Source organism: Mus pahari, chromosome 1, assembly GCF_900095145.1.
Source record: "Mus pahari chromosome 1, PAHARI_EIJ_v1.1, whole genome shotgun sequence".
NCBI classification, from domain to species: domain Eukaryota; kingdom Metazoa; phylum Chordata; class Mammalia; order Rodentia; family Muridae; genus Mus; species Mus pahari.
The window spans coordinates 79798045-79816217 of NC_034590.1; the positions used below are offsets into that span (position 1 = coordinate 79798045).

The 18173-nt window shown below is 42.0% G+C and overlaps 1 protein-coding gene across 2 annotated transcripts in view; it reads right to left on the reverse strand.

Moving 5' to 3' along the window:
• Positions 1 to 14270: 14270 nt before the first annotated feature.
• Tmem41b (transmembrane protein 41B) overlaps positions 14271 to 18173 on the reverse strand; it is a 16553-nt gene continuing 12650 nt past the window's right edge. The window contains exons 6-7 of one of the 2 annotated variants that reach the window (XM_021208264.2): positions 17809 to 17947; positions 14271 to 15837 (exon numbers count right to left, since the gene is read on the reverse strand). In XM_021208264.2, coding sequence (XP_021063923.1) covers positions 15668 to 15837; positions 17809 to 17947 — 309 coding nt within the window. In that variant the 3' untranslated portion in view covers positions 14271 to 15667. The remainder of the gene's footprint in view (positions 15838 to 17808; positions 17948 to 18173) is intronic. The other variant, XM_029531692.1, reaches the window with a different exon arrangement.

The window sequence follows — 18173 nt, forward strand, 5'->3', positions numbered from 1 at the left end:
TTTTTTTTTTTTTTTTTCTCGTTTTCGTTTTCTTTTTTTTTGTTGTTTTTTTTTTGTTTTTTTTTGTTTTGTTTTGTTTTGTTTTGTTTTGTTTTTGTTTTGTTTTGTTTTTGTTTTGTTTTGTTTTTCAAGACAGGGTTTCTCTGTGTAGCCCTGGCTGTCCTGTAACTCACTTTGTAGACCAGGCGGGCCTCGAACTCAGAAATCCGCCTGCCTCTGCCTCCCGAGTGCCCGACTCAGATGTGTCTTCTTTTGGTGGTTGGTTGGTTGGTTGGTTGGTTGATTGATTTGGTTTGGTTTTTTGGATAGGGTCTCACCTGTAGCCCTGTCTGACACAGAACTTGCTCTATACCTGCATTAATCGGTAGCGATACTCTTACTTCTGCCTGCTCAGTGCTGGGCTTAAAGGCCTGCATCATCACACCAGGCTCAGGTGGGTCTGTACTGTAACATCAGAGGCCAAGGAAGAGAAACTGTAGTAGCTGCTAGCATGGGCTCTAGAAACAGTCCCCCAGTTTGAATTCTGACTTTTATAATGTACAATGTGATATTGGCAACTTACTTATGTAATTTCTAGATGCCAGCAGGCATGATTTTTGTGAAAGCATAAAATAAATGCATGTATAGGTAAAGTGGTGAGGATTATACCCAGAACATAGAAGGTGCTCCATAAATATTCTATATCATCATTGTTGTTACAGAATGGTGTGCGCCAGGTTTGCTCTGGCAGGCAGCCAACTAAGGACTATAGAAGGCAATTGGCTTCCCCAAGGGCTGGACCTGGGCTCTCTCCTGGGTTCTGTCCCAGTATTTCTCTCAAGTATTGGATCCCTTCGGGAGGTTGGTTGAGAGGTCACAGCCAACATCACTGGAAACCATAGCATCTGCTCCCTGTATCTAACCTGAGCAGCTGGAAGAAATCGAGAGGACTGGGTAGCTTTGCAAAGTCCATCTGAAGTGATGTTACTATATCCTACATGCTTGGGACTCAGAGTCTGTGCAGGGGGCTCAGAGAGCTTAATAATAAAGCAAGGAAAAGAAAGCTTCTTGGTGTTGGGTCATGGTCATGGAAGGCTTCTGGTGATTCTGAGGATCAAATGTATGCCCACAATAAAGAGTGGAAAAGCCAGACATTTAGGCAGCACCAAGGAATGTACTAATATGGAAGATGGGAAAGCCAGGTATTGTGGAGCAAACCTATAATCCCAGCATTCTGGAGCCCAAGCCAGCCCAGCCTTCCAGTACGATGGTCTAAAACAACAAAATAGCAAACAGACAGAGAATTAAAAGGGATTGAAAACGAAACAGAGAGCGAGAGAAGGGTTGGGGCAAGAAAGGTTTCAAATGCCAGGTAATGTGTACAGACCAGGTAAAATTAAAGGATCACTCGGATGAAGATATAGGAGAGACTTGGAAATTTTTTCAATTAAAAAGAGAGAAAAAAGTCAAAGAGTGATAGTGAATGCCTTTAACCCCAGCACTGGCAGATCTCTGTGAGTTCAATGAGAGTTTAGTCAGAGTTCCAGCACAGCCAGAGTTACAAAGAGAAACTTTGTCTCAAAAAAAAAAAAAAAAAAAAAACACAACAAGAAAACAGTGTAAAAATAGAGAAAAAAGAGGAGAGGCTAAACTTGCTCAGTTTAAAAGTCTGGAAACTTTTTATCTAGGCTTGCCAGCTGCTAGAAGACCTCTCTCACTCTCTTACTAACTCAACACATGGACCACCAGTTGAAAACAAATCCGTGCCAGTATTCATTTGCTCAGAGGCCCAGAATACTCAACTGTAAAGTGATATCCTTCCCAGCAGGAAATATGCTTGGCAGAGTGACTGCTTCTTAGAGAGTCAGAAATACAGGTCTGGATATGACTAGTTAGCGATTGAATCTCTGCCCCACTCTTCCTAGCTGTGTAAGAGGAAGCAGTTAACCTCTCCCAGCTATTCCTACCTCCCAACAGATTACAGTGCAGATTCGGAAACTAATTGAAGAATTAATGGGAAAGGATTTAATATTGAGAGCTTTATATGCTTACTTTGTTTTGTTTGAGACAGGGTCTCTATATATAACCCAGGCTGCTGACCTGAAATTGCCTAAGAAGCTCAGGCTGGCCTCCAACTTAAAATCCTCCTCCCTCAGCCTCCCAAGTGCTAGGATTATGGACATGTACCACCATGCATGACTGTAATATACTCTTTTATATATAAGAATATCTTTTTTACATTTATTTATATCTGTGTGTGTGTGTGTGTGTGCATGTGTGTGTGTGCATGCAGTGGCTCAATAGCACACATGTATAAGTCAAGATTTAGGGGAATCCATTCTCTCCTTTGATGACGTGGGTTCTCAGGGTAGAACTCTAATCATCAGGTTTGGTGGCAAGCATCTTTGCTGCTGAGCCTTTTTACCACTCTAATATACAATACATTTTATATAAACGCAACCCAGGGTGCCCAATTCAGCATGGAGGATATTAGCAGACAAGTGAATATCTGAGGTGACATAATTATAAAAATGAGTGTGAACAGTGTGTGTCTGCAATGTTCCTGGAGAAATAAGGAGGTTAGGGTGGCCTGAGAGGACTGGGATTGGGGAAAAGATAGTAAGTGATGCTTAAAGTTCACTATAAAAACCACGATTCTCTTTCCACTGTGTGCAGAGCTGTCCCTAGAAGACACTTGCCTTTTCTGTTTTCCTTGAATTCATGTGACTAGTTTGCACCAATGGCATGTTTATACAAGTGTTTTTATGTAGCTCCTAGATCTGAACAGTTAAGAAAGAAAAACTTAGAGCTGGAAAGATGGCTCAGAGGTTAAGAGCACTGACTGCTCTTCTAAAGGACTTGGGTTTGGTTCCCAGCACTCACATGACCTCTAACAATCATCTGTAACCAAAGTTCTAGGAAATCTGACTCGCTCTTCTGGCCTCTGCTGGCATTGCACACACATAGAACACACATAAAGGCAAAACAGCATACAAATAAAAATAAGGTTAGAGCCAGGCGGTGGTGTCGTATGCCTTTAATCCCAGCACTTGGGAAGCAGAGGCAGGCAGATTTCTGAGTTCGAGGCCAGTCTGGTCCACAGAGTGAGTTCCAGGACAGCCAGGGCTATACAGAGAAACTCTGTCTCGAAGAAACCAAACCAAACCAAAACAAAACAAAACAAAATGTTAACTTCCCTTAGTGTTAAGGTTCACCAGTGATATCAGCACTGGAAGGAGAAAGTCAGACAAGTCTTTGTAAGTTTAAGGCCAGCCTGTTCTATACAGCTAGCCTTAAACGTGTAGCAAACAAATAACAGCAAAAACTAAAACAACAACAACAAAGGGGTAGAGAGACATCTCAGTGGTTTAGAGTGCCTCTTCCAGAAGACCTGAGTTCAGTCCAAGCACCCATATCAGGTGATTCACAACCACCTGTGCCTTAGTCATTTTTCTATTCTTGTTACAAAACACCTTGACCAAGACTCAACCCATTTAATTGGGCTTATGGTTTCAGAGGGTTAGAGTCTATGATGGTAGAGCAAAGGGTTGTGGTAGAAAGAACTAAGAGCTCACATCTTGATTGAACAAGACAGAAAAGAAATACCCTGGGAGTGGCACTAGTCTTTTGAAACCTCAAGGCTACCCTAGTGTGGCACCTCCTCCAATAAGCCCATATCTCCTAATCCTTCGACAAGAGTTCTACCTACTGGGGACCAGGTGTTCACATATAAAAGCCTGTAATAGACATTTTCACTCAAATCACAACCTGTAACTCTGGTTCCAAATAATGTAATGACTTCTGGCTTCCATAGACCTGATATACATATATGCATGATATACATAAACTTGAACGGACACACACACATACACATATATTTTAAAAATTAAAAACCAAACAAACCAGGACCGGAGCAGGAGCTGGAGAGTTGGTTCAATGGTTAAGAGCACTGACTGCACTTCCAGAGGTCCTGAGTTCAATTCCCAGCAACCACATGGTGGCTCACATCCATCTGTAATGGGATCCAATGCCCTCTTCCAGTGTGTCTGAGGAGAGCTACAGTGTACTTACATATAATAAATAAATAAATCTTTTTTTAAAATTTAAAAACAAAAACCAGGGACTGAAGAGATGACTCTGCAGTTACGTGTACTTGCTGCCCTTTTGGAGGACCAGGGTTCAGTTCCCAACACCCACATGGCAGTTCACAATATGTGACTCCAGTTCTAGGAGATCAGTACATATGTGGTATACATACATACATGCAGGCAAACACTTGTACACACACAAAAAAAAAAAGAATATTTTAAAACAAAACAAATTCACTTAGAAAAAAATAAGGGTTAAGGATATAGTTTAGCTAGTAGTGAGCTCTGAATTCAATTCCAGCATCACATAAACTAAGTGTAATTCTAGCACTCAAGGAGAGATAGGAAGCTCAGATTAAGGATTCAAAGTTGGGCTGGTGAGATGGCTCAGCAGGTACGAGCACTGACTGCTCTTCCGAAGGTCCTGAGTTCAAATCCCAGCAACCACATGGTGGCTCACAACTATCCGTAATGAGATCTGATACCCTCTTCTGGTGTGTCTGAAGATAGCTACAGTGTACTCACATAAGATAAATATAAAATCTTTAAAAAAAAAAAAAAGAATTCAAAGTCATCCTTAGCTACATATGGAGTTTCAGGAATTATACCAGACCCCTTCTATCTATCTATTTATCTGTCTATCTATCTATATTCAAATCACATAGATAGATAGATACATACATACATACATATACATATTATACATACATTGATATATACGCAGATACATAGATATGTAGATACATAGATATCTGTCTAACTTGCTTGCAAGTGTGCCCACACATATACACAGCAAGGTATATAGAGTACCATGGCACATGCCTATAATCTGGGACAGAGAGGCAGAATGCCAGCTTGGGCAGTTAGCTTGTAGCAAGATGCTACCTCAAAGCAAAGGGTTGAGATAGTTCAATGGTAGAGCATTTGCCTAGTACATGCAAAGTCCTGGATTTAAAAAACAAAAGTGGGCTGGTGAGATGGCTCAGTGGGTAAGAGCACCCGACTGCTCTTCAAAAGGTCCAGAGTTCAAATCCCAGCAACCACATGGTGGCTCATAACCATCCGTAACAAGATCATAACAAGATCTGACGCCCTCTTCTGGAGTGTCTGAAGACAGCTACAGTGTACTTACATATAATAAATAAATAAATCTTTAAAAAAAAGTGTAAAAATAAGTACACAATATCTGAAACACAGAATCTATCCAAGTGTCCACTGGCAAATTAATGAACAATGGATGAGCAAAATGTGGCATATCCTACAATAGAATCATCAAGCCTTTAAAAAGAAGGAAACCAGCCAGGAGGTGGTGTATGCCTTTAATACCAGCACTCAGGAGATAGAGGAGCTCTGTGGGTTCAAGGCCAGACTGGTCTACAGAGTGGCTTCCAAATCAGCCAAGGCCACACAGAGAAACACTGTTTCAAGAACAAAAACAAGGAAAATAGATCGATGGGTGGATAGATAGATAGATGGATAGAGGGAAACCAGACTTGGGTATAACTTACTTGGTAGAAAACTCTGCACTCGGTCCTCACCATGGCAGGAATGCAAGCATTACTGTAATCCCAGTACTCAAGAGGTAGATGCACGAAAATCAGAAGCTCAAAGTCATTTTTGGCTAAATAGGGAGTTCAAGGTCAGCTTAATACCCTATTTTTAAAAAAATAATTTATTTTTATTTTTTATTCATTGGTATTTTGCCTGCAAGCATGTCTATGTGAGGGGGTCAGAAGTCCTAGAACTAGAGCTCCAGACAGTGTGAATCACCATGTGGATGCTGGGAATTGAATCCGGGTCCTCTGGAAAAGCAGCCAGTATTTTTTTTTTTTTTTTTTTTTTTTTTTTGGTTTTTCGAGGCAGGGTTTCTCTGTTTAGCCCTGGCTGTCCTGGAACTCATTTCGTAGACCAGGCTGGCCTCGAACTCAGAAATTCGCCTGCCTCTGCCTCCCGAGTGCTGGGATTAAAGATGTGCGCCACCACGCCCGGCTGCAGCCAGTACTCTTAACTGTTGAACCATCTCTCCAGCCTCATGTGACCCTATTTTTTTTTTTTTTAAAGATAGTATTTAGGGACTGGCGAGATGGCTCAGTGGTTAAGAGCACTTGATCTTTTACGGACCAGGGTTCAGTTCCCAGCATGCACATAGAGGAACACAAACAGATGCAACTCTAATCCCAGCAGATCCAGCCCCCTCTTCTGGCCTCTGTGGGCACTGCACACACACTGTACACAGACATACATGTACTCATAACACCATCTTAGTTAGGGTCTCTGTTGCTGTAATGAAACACCATGACCAAAAGCAGGTTGGGAGGAAAGAGTTTACTTGGCTTATGCCTCCATATCACCATCTTTGAAGGAAGTCAGGACAGGAACCTGGAGGCAGGACTGGTGCAGACCAAGGAGGAGTACTTTGCTCCATATGACTTTATTTTTCTTGACAGGGTTTTCTCTGTGTAGCCCTGGCTGTCCTAGAACTCACTCTGTAGACCAGGCTGGCCTAGAACTCAGAAATCCACCCGCCTCTGCCTCCCGAGTGCTGGGATTAAAGGCATGCGCCACCACACCTGGCAAAACTTTTATTTTTAAGATTTGATGAGTGTTTTGTCTATGCACTATGTGTGTACTATGTGTGTTCCTGGTGCCTACAGAGATCAGAAGTGGGTGTTGGAATCCTTGAAACTGGAATTACAGATGATTGTGAGCCACCCATTTGGGTGCTAGCAATTGAACCCTGCCTGGTTCTCTGCAAGAGCAAGTGTCTTAAGTACTGGGCTATCTCTTCAGCGACTTAGTTCTCGAGAGAAGTTCAGTAGCTCTGGCTAGTCTGAAACTCCCTATGTAGACCAGGCTAGTAAACTCTGAGCTCCACCCCCTTCTGTCTTCTGAGTCCCAGGATTACAAGGTGTGCACCAGCACTGCTCAACCTCCTCTCCAGGTTTTAAAGGAAAAGTGTCACTGCTCAACCTCCTCTCCAGGTTTTAAAGGAAAAGTGTCTTTTTCTTGTTTAAGCTCCTGTTAAACTTTTTCAAATATGGTGTGTGTGTGTGTGTGTGTGTGTGTGTGTGTGTGTGTGTGTGTGTGTGTGTGTTTAACCTTTTAGCCACATAATTGACAGCAGTCAGGAAGCTCCCAAATTGGTCAGCCGCAGTGATGCTGCAAATGAGAAAGGATGAACTGAGAAACAGGAACAAGTGTTGCCTCACCGGGTGTTACAACTTCCCCCAAAGTAGTATGTGAATGTGTGTATGTAAGTGTACACCTGAGGTCCTTTTTTTCTGTATGAGTGACTATTCAAGTACAGAACTGATCTTGTAAATAGATGTGTATGTAGATGTGTTTGCATGAGTGTGTTTGTGTTGGGGGGGGCTGATGTAGGGTGGGGTGGTTGGACCCAAAAAGCAGAGGAATATCTTTGGCTCTCCAAGCCCAAGAGACACTAACAGTTGCTTCTCTTAGCCCTTCCCCTCCTCCCATGTGCCACTGGACTGAAAAGCTTTTCAGAATCAGACCAGATGGGCCTCTTGTGTGTTGCACCCGGCCTTTTTCCTTAGACTGTGAATACAGTAGCACCGTTATTCTCATCAGCTTGGAGACAAGAGCATCCTGGGAAAGGCCGGATGGTGTAGTAAGGGAGAATGAAAAGCCTTGGAACCGATCCCAAAGGGAGCTATATTTAGCTGTAGTTGAACTCTGAAAGATTTTTATCATTTTTGAGACAGGGTCTCACTATGTATCTTTGGCTGGCCTGGCCTGAAACTCTAAATAAACCAAGCTGGCTTCAAACTCACAGCAATCTACCTGTCTCTGTCTCCAGAGTGCTGGGGTTAAAAGGCATATGGCACATAACGATTCTAAAAAACTCTGAGACAGGGTGATGGAATTGTCATGTATCTTGATTGTAGTAGTGGTTACATTAGGGATTATGATAGACAATTCAAAACTACCCACTAAATACAGTAAATATCACTAATCTGAAAATACATACAACTTATAATGGAGAATTTTAGGATTTTTTGTTGTGTGGTCTTTTGAGATAGGGTTCCAGATTGCCCAGGCTGGCATCAAACTCACCTCAGGTTGTAAATTAGTATTTGTGCCTCTGGCTCCTAACACCCTGAGGATAGCACATAGCATAGGCTGCCTGCTAACTTTTGTACAGACTGTTCCATCAGATGGGTCTCATTGTAGACACCATTAATTTGCACAGTTACTGTAACCATCTTCCAACAAGTGGCAGTAGAGTGTCTGAAGAGAGAGACATCCTTTTTACACACACACACACACACACACACACACACACACACACACACCATGTGCTCCTAGCAGGGCTGCTGGATATATGCCAGCATGTGGCTTAGACAGGACACAGATTTGCAGAGCTAAAAAGTCAACAGCTGTTCTGCTCTTCTATCATGGCTTTCTTTGTGCTTCCGTTCCATTCTCCTCTCACCCTTGACCCTCATCATCTGGTTGCTAGCACTAAGCTGGAAATGGCCAGTGGGCAGGCAGCATCTGTACCTACCTCTTTCTTCTATGCCCAGGGCCACCTTCATTGCCTTTCCACTCACGCACAGGAAACTGCTCAGAAGGACCACACACTTGGTTTAATGATGTGTGATGAGAGACTAGTGCATACAAACTGAAGTTCTGTGAGCCATGAGTGTCTGGTTTTTTGTTTGTTTTTCTGCTTTCATTCCTTTAAAGGTTCATAAAACTATCTGAGCAGAGAATTCCAGGATCAGTGTGATTTGGGGGGAATTCAGAAATCCATGCCCAGGACAGGATGAGCATCTATTTCAACCTGTCCACCGAGAGTACTGAAAAATCTCACAAGGAATGCCTGTCAGTCTATTAAGGTCTGGGACAGAGCCCATTGGCAGAGTGTAGATCAGGCTGAGCTCAAATTTACTATGTACTGAGGGTGACTTTCATCCTCTGAATTATTCCGCCTCCACCTAGTAAATGGTAGGATTAAAACAAGCAGGACCAGTTTTCACGTGTGAGGAATTAAATGTGTGGCTGTGTGCATGCCAAGGGACGCACTCTACCAACTGAGCCACAATCCAATGCCTCATTTACTGTGCGACTTTAGTTCTTGTTTTTTTTTTTTTTTTTTTTTTTTTTTTTTTTTTTTTTTTTTTTTTTTTTTTTTTGACAGGGTTTCTTTGTGTAGCCCTGGCTGTCCTGGAACTCACTCTGTAGACCAGACTGGCCCGGAACTCAGAAATCTGCCTGCCTTTGCCTCCCAAGTGCAGAGTGTTTGGAGAACATAGGTGCTGGAATCCTAACTTCAGTATTCATGCAGAGCAACAATCCATCTCGAGTGTTGAGCTCTCTCTCTCTAGTGGGCCATAAGGACTTAAGATTTATTTTATGAGCTGGGCAGTGGTGGCGCACGCCTTTAATCCCAACATTTGGGAGGCAGAGGCAGGTGGATTTCTGAGTTTGAGGCCAGCCTGGTCTACAGAGTGAGTTCCAGGACAGCCAAGATTATACAGAGAAACCGTCTCGAATAAAAACCAAAAAAAAAAAAAAAAAATTATTTTATGTGTATGTTTGACATCGTATATGTATGTGCATTACATGGGTGCCTGGTGCCCACAAAGGTCGGAAAAGGGCATTAGATCCTCTAAAAGTTACAATTTATTATGGGGCTATGTGGGTCCTGGGAATCATACCTTGGTCCTCTCTCTGCAGGAGAAACAAGTGCTCTTAACCTATGAGAAATTTCTCCAACCTCAATATACTTGTAAAAACACCTAAAATTGCTTCCTTATGTCCTTTGTTGCTTAATAGATCTGGAATACAGCTAGCTGTTCAAAATCAACTCCAAAACAGACTGTCCCATTACAATACTACCAGTGATGATAGACTGAATTGTTACCTGTGGTCAATTTTTTTGTTCATCTGGTTTTTTTGTTGTTGTTGTTTGTTTGTTTTTTCAAGACAGGGTTTCTCTGTGTAACCCTGGCTGTCCTGGAACTCACTTTGTAGACCAGGCTACAAACTCAGAAATCTACCTGCCTCTGCCTCCCAAGTGCTGGGATTAACAGTGTGCACCACCACAGCCTAGCTTACCTGTGGTCAATTTAAAAGCCACAACACAAACCTTGTAGGCATTCACCAAATCTTTATTTAAAAGAGTCAAGAAGGCCGACGAGAACTTGGTGAACGCTAAGCTACTGGCGAAAGAGGCTGGCCTCAATGTCTCCACCTCCCACAACCCTGGGGTCCCAGGCAAGCAGGACAGCGTGAATGCCTCCTGACTGTGACCCTGGCAGGTGCCTCCTACCAAGATGTGGGCTTGCTCCAGGGCACCACACCAATGCTGCAGATACCCAATAGAGCTGTCTTCAGACCAGAGGTGCCACTACGCAGGGGTCAACCCCTGCTCAGGGTTGGCTTGGCCCTCCAACCCTGTGATGCTGCCCACTATGATCAGCCTCCTGGCAGAGGCGGGTGTACAGCTGCTGTCCTACCAAACCTCCAAGGTGTCTAACAGAGAGCCCTGGCACGTTATGGGCCTCTCCTCCCTGCTGCCCAGCATGGAAGCATGGAAGCAGCGTGTATCTGAAACTTACCAGTTCTGCTTCTGACCCTGGGTTTCAGAAGTTTCAGCCCCACAAGCTCTTCTGAAGAAACCTGCTCACTGTGACCTATAGGGAGAAGGGATTGCAGAACGAGGGCATCTGCCTGAACTAATATCTAGTAAAGAATCTTAACTTGTGTGTGAGAGAGAGAGAGAGAGAGAGAGAGAGAGAGAGAGAGAGAGAGAGAGAGAGAGAGAGACAAACCTGGAGTTTTGAGGACATGAATTCACCATCACTGTTCCAATTCGGATCTCTGCTTCCCACTCTGAATGCTTAACAGCACTTCTGTGAGTGTAGAACATTGACAACCTGGGCTCTGCAATGCTAGCAGGCTTCAGAAGAATTCCAGACCCAGGCTCTCCCTTACGTCATTGGGTATGTAACCCTTGCTATCTACTACCCTGCAAACCACAGCCACCTGATGCCTTTACTTTTTCTTCTCTTGCTACGTGGTGGCTGGGGATTGAACTTAGGGTGGCACAATATACACAAGACACATGCACTACTACTGAACCACAGTCCCAGCTACCCCTCCTTTTCTTCAAACATTATCAGTTCGTGGAAAATCAGACCAACCTTACTTGTCACGGGCCATGTTCCCATTCTTAAAGAGATCGTGGTTATCTGAGGAAGAAAAGCCACCTCTCCAGCCCTTTGTGTTTTTTTGAGACAGGTTCTCACTATTAGCCTAGCCAGGCCTTGAATGTGTTTGTCTCTCTAGCCACATCTAGTATTACAGGTAAATATCACCACGCCTGGTCTCTTTAGTCCTACTCTTTGACTGTATTTTTCCCACAGAGGTTAACCTAGAAATATGAGATATGGTAGGTAAGTTACTGAGCTGTAACTGAAACCAAGAGATATGATACTAGATTTTTTTTTTTTGGTTGACTTGGGAGACAGGGTTTTATTATGTAGCTCAGGCTAGCCTTGAACTTCTATTCCTTTTACCTCTATCTCTTGAGAGCTGAGATTCTAAATGTACCACCACACTGAATTCCTCTTTTTTTTTTTAACTTTGCTTTCATTTTAAAAACTCATTCACTGAAGGACATCTGGGTTGCTTCCATTTTGGTCTATTATGAACATTGTTGCTAAACAGGGGAACTGGATCATTCAAACATCACTGGTGGAAAGTTATTTTCAGTTTTTAAAATATGTAATTTTTATTTATGTTCATTACATGTATGTTTGTGTGAGGGTGTCAGAAACCCTGGAACTGGAGTTACAGACAAGTGTGAGCTGCCATGTGGGTGCTGGGAAATGAACCTGGGTTCTCTGGAGAGCAGTAGTGGTCTTAACCACTGAGCCATCTCTCCAGCACCCCACATACTGATCTTTAATTTATTTTGAAAAACTTCTAATAGACTTACATGTAGTTCTAAGAAATAAAGAAATTCTATGCACCCAGTTTCACCCACAGGCAGCATCTTGTAAAGATAAGGTACATTAGGGCTGGTGAGATGGCTCAGTGGGTAAGAGCACCCAACCGCTCTTCCGAAGGTCCGGAGTTCAAATCCCAGCAACCACGTGGTAGCTCATAACCATCCCTAACAAGATCTGACGCCCTCATCTAGAGTGTCTGAAGACAGCTANAGTGTACTTACATATAATAAATAAATAAATCTTTAAGAGTTTAAAAAAAAAAGATAAGGTACATCAACACCATTGATACCAAGACTCAGAGCACAGCCCTGGTCCTTATTCTCATAAAAAGGCTTCATAAAAAATGATAATTTGGAGCTGGTGAGATGGCACAGTGGGTAAGAGCACTGACTGCTCTTCCAAAGGTCNTGAGTTCAAATACCAGCAACCACATGATGGCTCACAACCATCTGTAATGAAATCTGATGCCCTTTTCTGGAATGTCTGAAAACAGCTACAGTATACTTACATATAATAAATCTTTAAAAAAAAGAAAAATAAAAAAAAAGCTGGGCATGGTGGCGCACGCCTTTAATCCCAACACTTGGGAGGCAGAGGCTGGTGGATTTCTGAGTTCGAGGCCAGCCTGGTCTACAAAGCAAGTTCCAGGACAGCCAGAGCTAGACAGAGAAACCCTGTCTTGAAAAACAAAAAAAAAAAAAAAAAAAAAAAGATAATTTAAAATATCATATATTTAGTTTTGTCTTTTAAACTTATGCTAGCCTGTTAACCTAAAACTTGCTTCTGATCCTTTCGCTGGATTTATAGGGCCTGAATCACAGTTATGCATCACTGGGCCAGGTTTATGAAATGCTGCAGAGATAGATGTTGAAACTAGGGCTTCAGGCATCATAAGTAAGTATCAACTGAGCCACATCCCAGTACTTATGATCTTTGGTTTTTTTTTTTTTTTTTTTTTTTTTGGTTTTTCTAGACAGGGTTTCTCTGTATAGCCCTGGCTGTCCTGGAACTCACTCTGTAGACCAGGCTGGCCTCTGCCTCTCGAGTGCTGAGGTTAAAGGCGTGCACCACCACACCCGGCTCCTTCTTAGTTCCGACTATTTATTTCCTGGAGCTTTGCTACTTTGAATCTAATATATCTATGATCTTAATTAATAAATGTAAACTAGCTGGGTGGTGACAGTGGTGCATGCCCATAGTCCCAGCAATCAGGAGGCAGAGGCAGGTGAATGTCTTGAGTTCAAGGGTATTCTTGTCTACAGATTAAGTTCCAGAACAGCCAGGGCTACACAGAGAAACCCTGTGTCAGGCAGATTTCTGAGTTCTAGGCCAGCCTGGTCTACAGAGTGAGTTCCAGGACAGCCAGGGCAAAAAAAAAAAAAAAAAAAAAAAAAACTAAGGAAATTGTCAGTATATGCCTAGTTAGCCTGCTTGCCGTTCCACTACAATAGGATGTTTTATTGGGATTACTAGGAAATCTCTTGTGGCTGTGGTCAAGCCTAAGTCCTAGGGTGCAAGGCCCTGGGATCTCTGGCACCAAAGACAGGGAATGTTTAAATCTTGGACTACTTACATTTGGCATTATGTCAAATCTGTGCTCAATGAACACAGGTGGCATACAGGTGATTGTGGGGTACAATCTACTGCTGAGGTTTTTTTCCTGAGACAAGACCTCAGGCAACCCAAGCTATCCACAAGCTCCTTATCCTTCTTCAGCCTTCCAAGCACTGGGCATTAATTAGTCACAATGCTTGGTCCAAGTTCTTTCTTGACAGTCAAGGGTAAAATCTTAACACAATGGTTACTCTCTACTGAGAGAAGAAAATTATCCAACTAAAGTGGTAGCTCCTGTTGTAGGAAAAAAATATACCAAAGGGAAAGAGTTGATGCACTAGAGGATGGAGAGAACGCTCTCAGCACAGAGGAAGCACCATAACAAACCCAAATAAACAGCAGTGTTTCTCCAAAATGTAAGCTTTAGAGGCCTCATAAAAATTTGTATGAATTAATATATACATGTATTGTTTGAGACAGGTTCTTATATAGCCCAGATTGTTACATCAAACTCACTATATAGCCAAAGTTAACCCTGAACCTCTACTTCCCAAGTCATGGGATTGCAAGCGTCTTACATGACCAGCTTCAATGATATATAAATAATATCACATAAAGTAATATTAGTAAACTTTGTCCCAAATACCTATGTGTTTAACTCATTTGTAAAAATGATAAAAGCTTTATCACTCAGTCTCTGGTCAATAAGAAAGAAAACTTTGCTAGACATAACAATTTCACACAAAAGGACAGAAGGCAAATACAATATTGATCAGTATTATCTTCCTTGTATTTGTAATATTTCCACATGTTAATACTGTGACAGAAAGGATTAGTCCACATTTTGCAGAGAAACAGGTTTTGAGATGATCAGACTTTGAAGACTAAAGACACAAGGACTCCCACTCCACTAAAGCAAGTGTTCTACATACCAACTGAGATCATGGTGCTTTACATGGGTCTGTCCTGCAGGGAACAAGAGCAGCCAAAGGGAGTCTCCTCCAAGAGACCCTAGTCACCATGTCAAGGTGAGAGAGTAGAAACTTTACAGTTGGCAAAGTATACCAATCCAGTGCTGCCCCAAGGAGGTCATCAGAGGAAAGGCAAAAAAGCAATCACAGATGTATCATGCATGAAAGGTAATTACAATACATTCTTTAATGAGCAGACAAATCTGAGGCAAATTTTACAGTCATTGGAACAAATAAACTAGAATTAATCACTAATGTCCTACTACTGTCAGTTGTTTCAGTATAAAATAATGTCTAAAAAGTATATGCTTTGAGTATTTACTTTTAGAATCCCTTTTGAGATAATAAAGACACTGTAACAAAATATCATTATCTTAATATACATTATCAACACCAATATGATACAGACATATAATTCTCCTTTTCTATATGTATGGTGGAAATACTGCAAAACCTAGAAAAAAGGATGAAAACAGACTGACCAGAATTCAAATTATCAGACTAATCCATGATACAAATTTCCAAGGAAAACTTAAATAACCCATCATTGCTACATACACTGGCCTATGGAAAGTGCTGTCTGAAAAAAGAAAGAAAGTGAAAAACTCATTTTTGCTTCAAGTATTCGGTTTGTGCTCTGAATTTTATTTTATTTCACTGTTCCTTCTTTACACTTTAATACAGGGTGTCTTTTGCCTTAGTCTCCTGAGCAGCTGGGGTTATAAGCATGTTCCACTGTTCCTGAGTTCACTATTTTAGTCATTAGACATAAGAGGAAAACACTTCAAATGGATCATTTAGAGTAAGAATTCCAAACCAAGCCACTATAAGTGATGTCTCAGAGCCAATCCTGGAACAGTAATGTGTACGTATCTCACAGGTCAGAAGCAGATGACAGCACTTCTCCTAGCATACCAATTTCAGTTCTCCCATATGTGCATTATCTATCTCATGGGCTATTTTACTTTACAAGTCCTTCTTTCAGTTACTGAAGAGNTGATGTCCAAACAGAAAATGAATACACCTGCTAATCCTGAGATGACAGTGGTGGTGGCAGGAGTGGTGGCGGTGGTAAACGAAAAGCCATGATTTTTCACGCAAACTTCTGCTTTAGTTTTTTTTGGAAGATGGCTGGCAGGATAGAAAGAAGAGCCAAAATCATCAGAATAAATACTGAGTTCCAGGAAACAGCTTCCCCTGCTGTTGTAAGCTGATACAGAGTTGTTCCTGCCTTGATTGCTACAAAAGAAGGAGGCGCAACACCTAAAACAGAAACAAGAGAGCAGTGAGAGAGTGAGGAGCAGTGGCAGCCTGTTGCGAAAAGAAAAACCACCATTTTTTCATGTTTGCATGTTTTGTGACAAGTGTATGTAAGTAAGTGTACTATGTGTACACAGTGCCAGAAGAGGCCATCAGATCTCTAGAACTAGAGTTACAGGCAGGTGTGACCCTCCACTTTTAATCTCAGAACTTGAGAGGCACAGGCAAGAGAATCTCTGTGAGTTTGAGGCCAGCCTGGTCTACATAGCAAGTTAGTCTTGGGGCTGCAAAGATGGCTCAGCAGTTAAGAGCCCCAGCAGGTCTTCCAGAGGACCTTGGTTCAATTCCCGACAACCACACAGTAGCTCACAACCCTCTGAAACTCTAGTACTAGGGAATCAAACACACATGGCAAAACACCAATGCACATAAAATAAAAATCATTTAAAAAGTACTTTTAAGAAAAGTAAGTCAGGCGGCTTGGTGGTCCACGCCTTTAATCCCAGCACTCGGGAGGCAGGGGCAGGCGAATTTCTGAGTTCGAGGCCAGCCTGGCCTACAGAGTGAGTTCCAGGACAGCCAGGACTACCAGAGAAACCCTGTCTCAAAAAAACAAAAAAAAAAAAAAAAGAAGAAGAAAAGTCAGTCAGTCCTATAATTCCAACTAGGACAGGGCAACTGAGGCAGGAAATCAAGCTTTGCCTAAGCAATTTGTCTCAGAGTAAGAAGTTAAAACAGACAAACAACAGAGCCAGGGGTCTAACTCAATGGTAGAGTGTATGCCCAGCATGCATGAAGCCAACTCCCTGCCTTGCCCCAGCCCACCACAGAAAAGTTGGTTAAGAGAGGTAACTCAGCCAGGCAATGGTGGCGCATGCCTTTAATCCCAGCACTTGGGATTAAATTGAGTTCGAGGCCAGACTGGTCTACACAGAGAAACCCTGTCTTGAAAAAATAAAAATAAAACAAAAACAAGCCACAAAAAAGCCCTCACAAGCATTAAACATTAAACTTTGTAAATATTCAATATATAAAAAACCTGCAAGCTGAATCCAAGCAATTTAAAATGAAAAGAAAAACAACATTCTTCCTAAAGAAAGTCAAAAATTCACAAAATTAATTTAAAAAAAATTTTTTTTGTGGTTCTGGGTATCTGTGGTCAAGCACTCAATCCCCTGAAATTATGTTAAATCCACTTAATAATTTCAAATCTAGTATCAATTCCTTGATGTGTATTGATTTGTTTCCCCTAGACTATATCCATAATAAATTGGACTTAATATGTGATTAGAACGCAAAGAAGTTCAAAACCAAAACTAAATATTTCCTTCTGTTTAGAGAGAGATTGTGGATTTAACAAGTCCTGCATGGGGACATAGTCAAGTCTGCAGCAGATTAGTATTTTGTAAAAGTGATCTTTGGTCAGTTACTAGTCATCACTAGCCAATCCTCTAAAAGACCAGAGGCCAGCTGGAGCTTGGCCTAGGATGCTCACCAGGGTGCTAGATGCAGTCTAGGCCCATGAGAAGAGCTGTCAGCCAACAAAGTCCATGGCCTTGAGATCCTGCCATCTCTGATCTAACTGGCTCCCATTGGCAAAGGAGAAAAAAGCTGCTGGGCCAGAGTTGGGGTGAAAAAATGTTCTCCTTGGGCTAAGGATATGGTTGGTGGTACAGACTGCTTGACATGCAAGTCTCCCACTCACCACCCACACCCATTTGAACACTAGTATCAAACAAACAAACAAAAAAAAAGGTGAGGGGGTTCTGCTTAATCTCACACTATTAAAATAATTTCTAGTAGAAAGTGCTCATTCTTTAGAGAGATAGCATTACAACACACTGAACAAGCGATATATCTGGGCCAGGCTTTGTGCCCAAGAGTTATATATGGTACTGGTGATCTTGCAAACAGCAGGCAATCTAGGCCAACTGGACAGTTGGACATTCACACAACATGAGTAAGAGGTCTTACCTAGAAAAGTGCCAATAAAAAACACTTTCAATGGTACATTTATCACAGGAGATGTAATATTAATAAACCAATTAGGTAGAAAAGGTGTGATTCTCAAAAATATAATGTAGTTAATAAGATGTTCTCTGTGACGCTCTACCTGTTATAAGAGGAAAAAAAAAACAGTATTAGTTAAGAACAATCTTCAAAATAAGTTGTTTAATATAAAATACCTTAAATTCTCGAGCCGGGCATAGTGGCGCACGCCTTTAATCCCAGCACTTGGGAGGCAGAGGCAGGCGGATGTCTGAGTCAGCCTGGTCTTCAAAGTGAATTCCAGGACAGCCAGGGCTATACAGAGAAACCCTGTCTCGAAAAACCAAAAA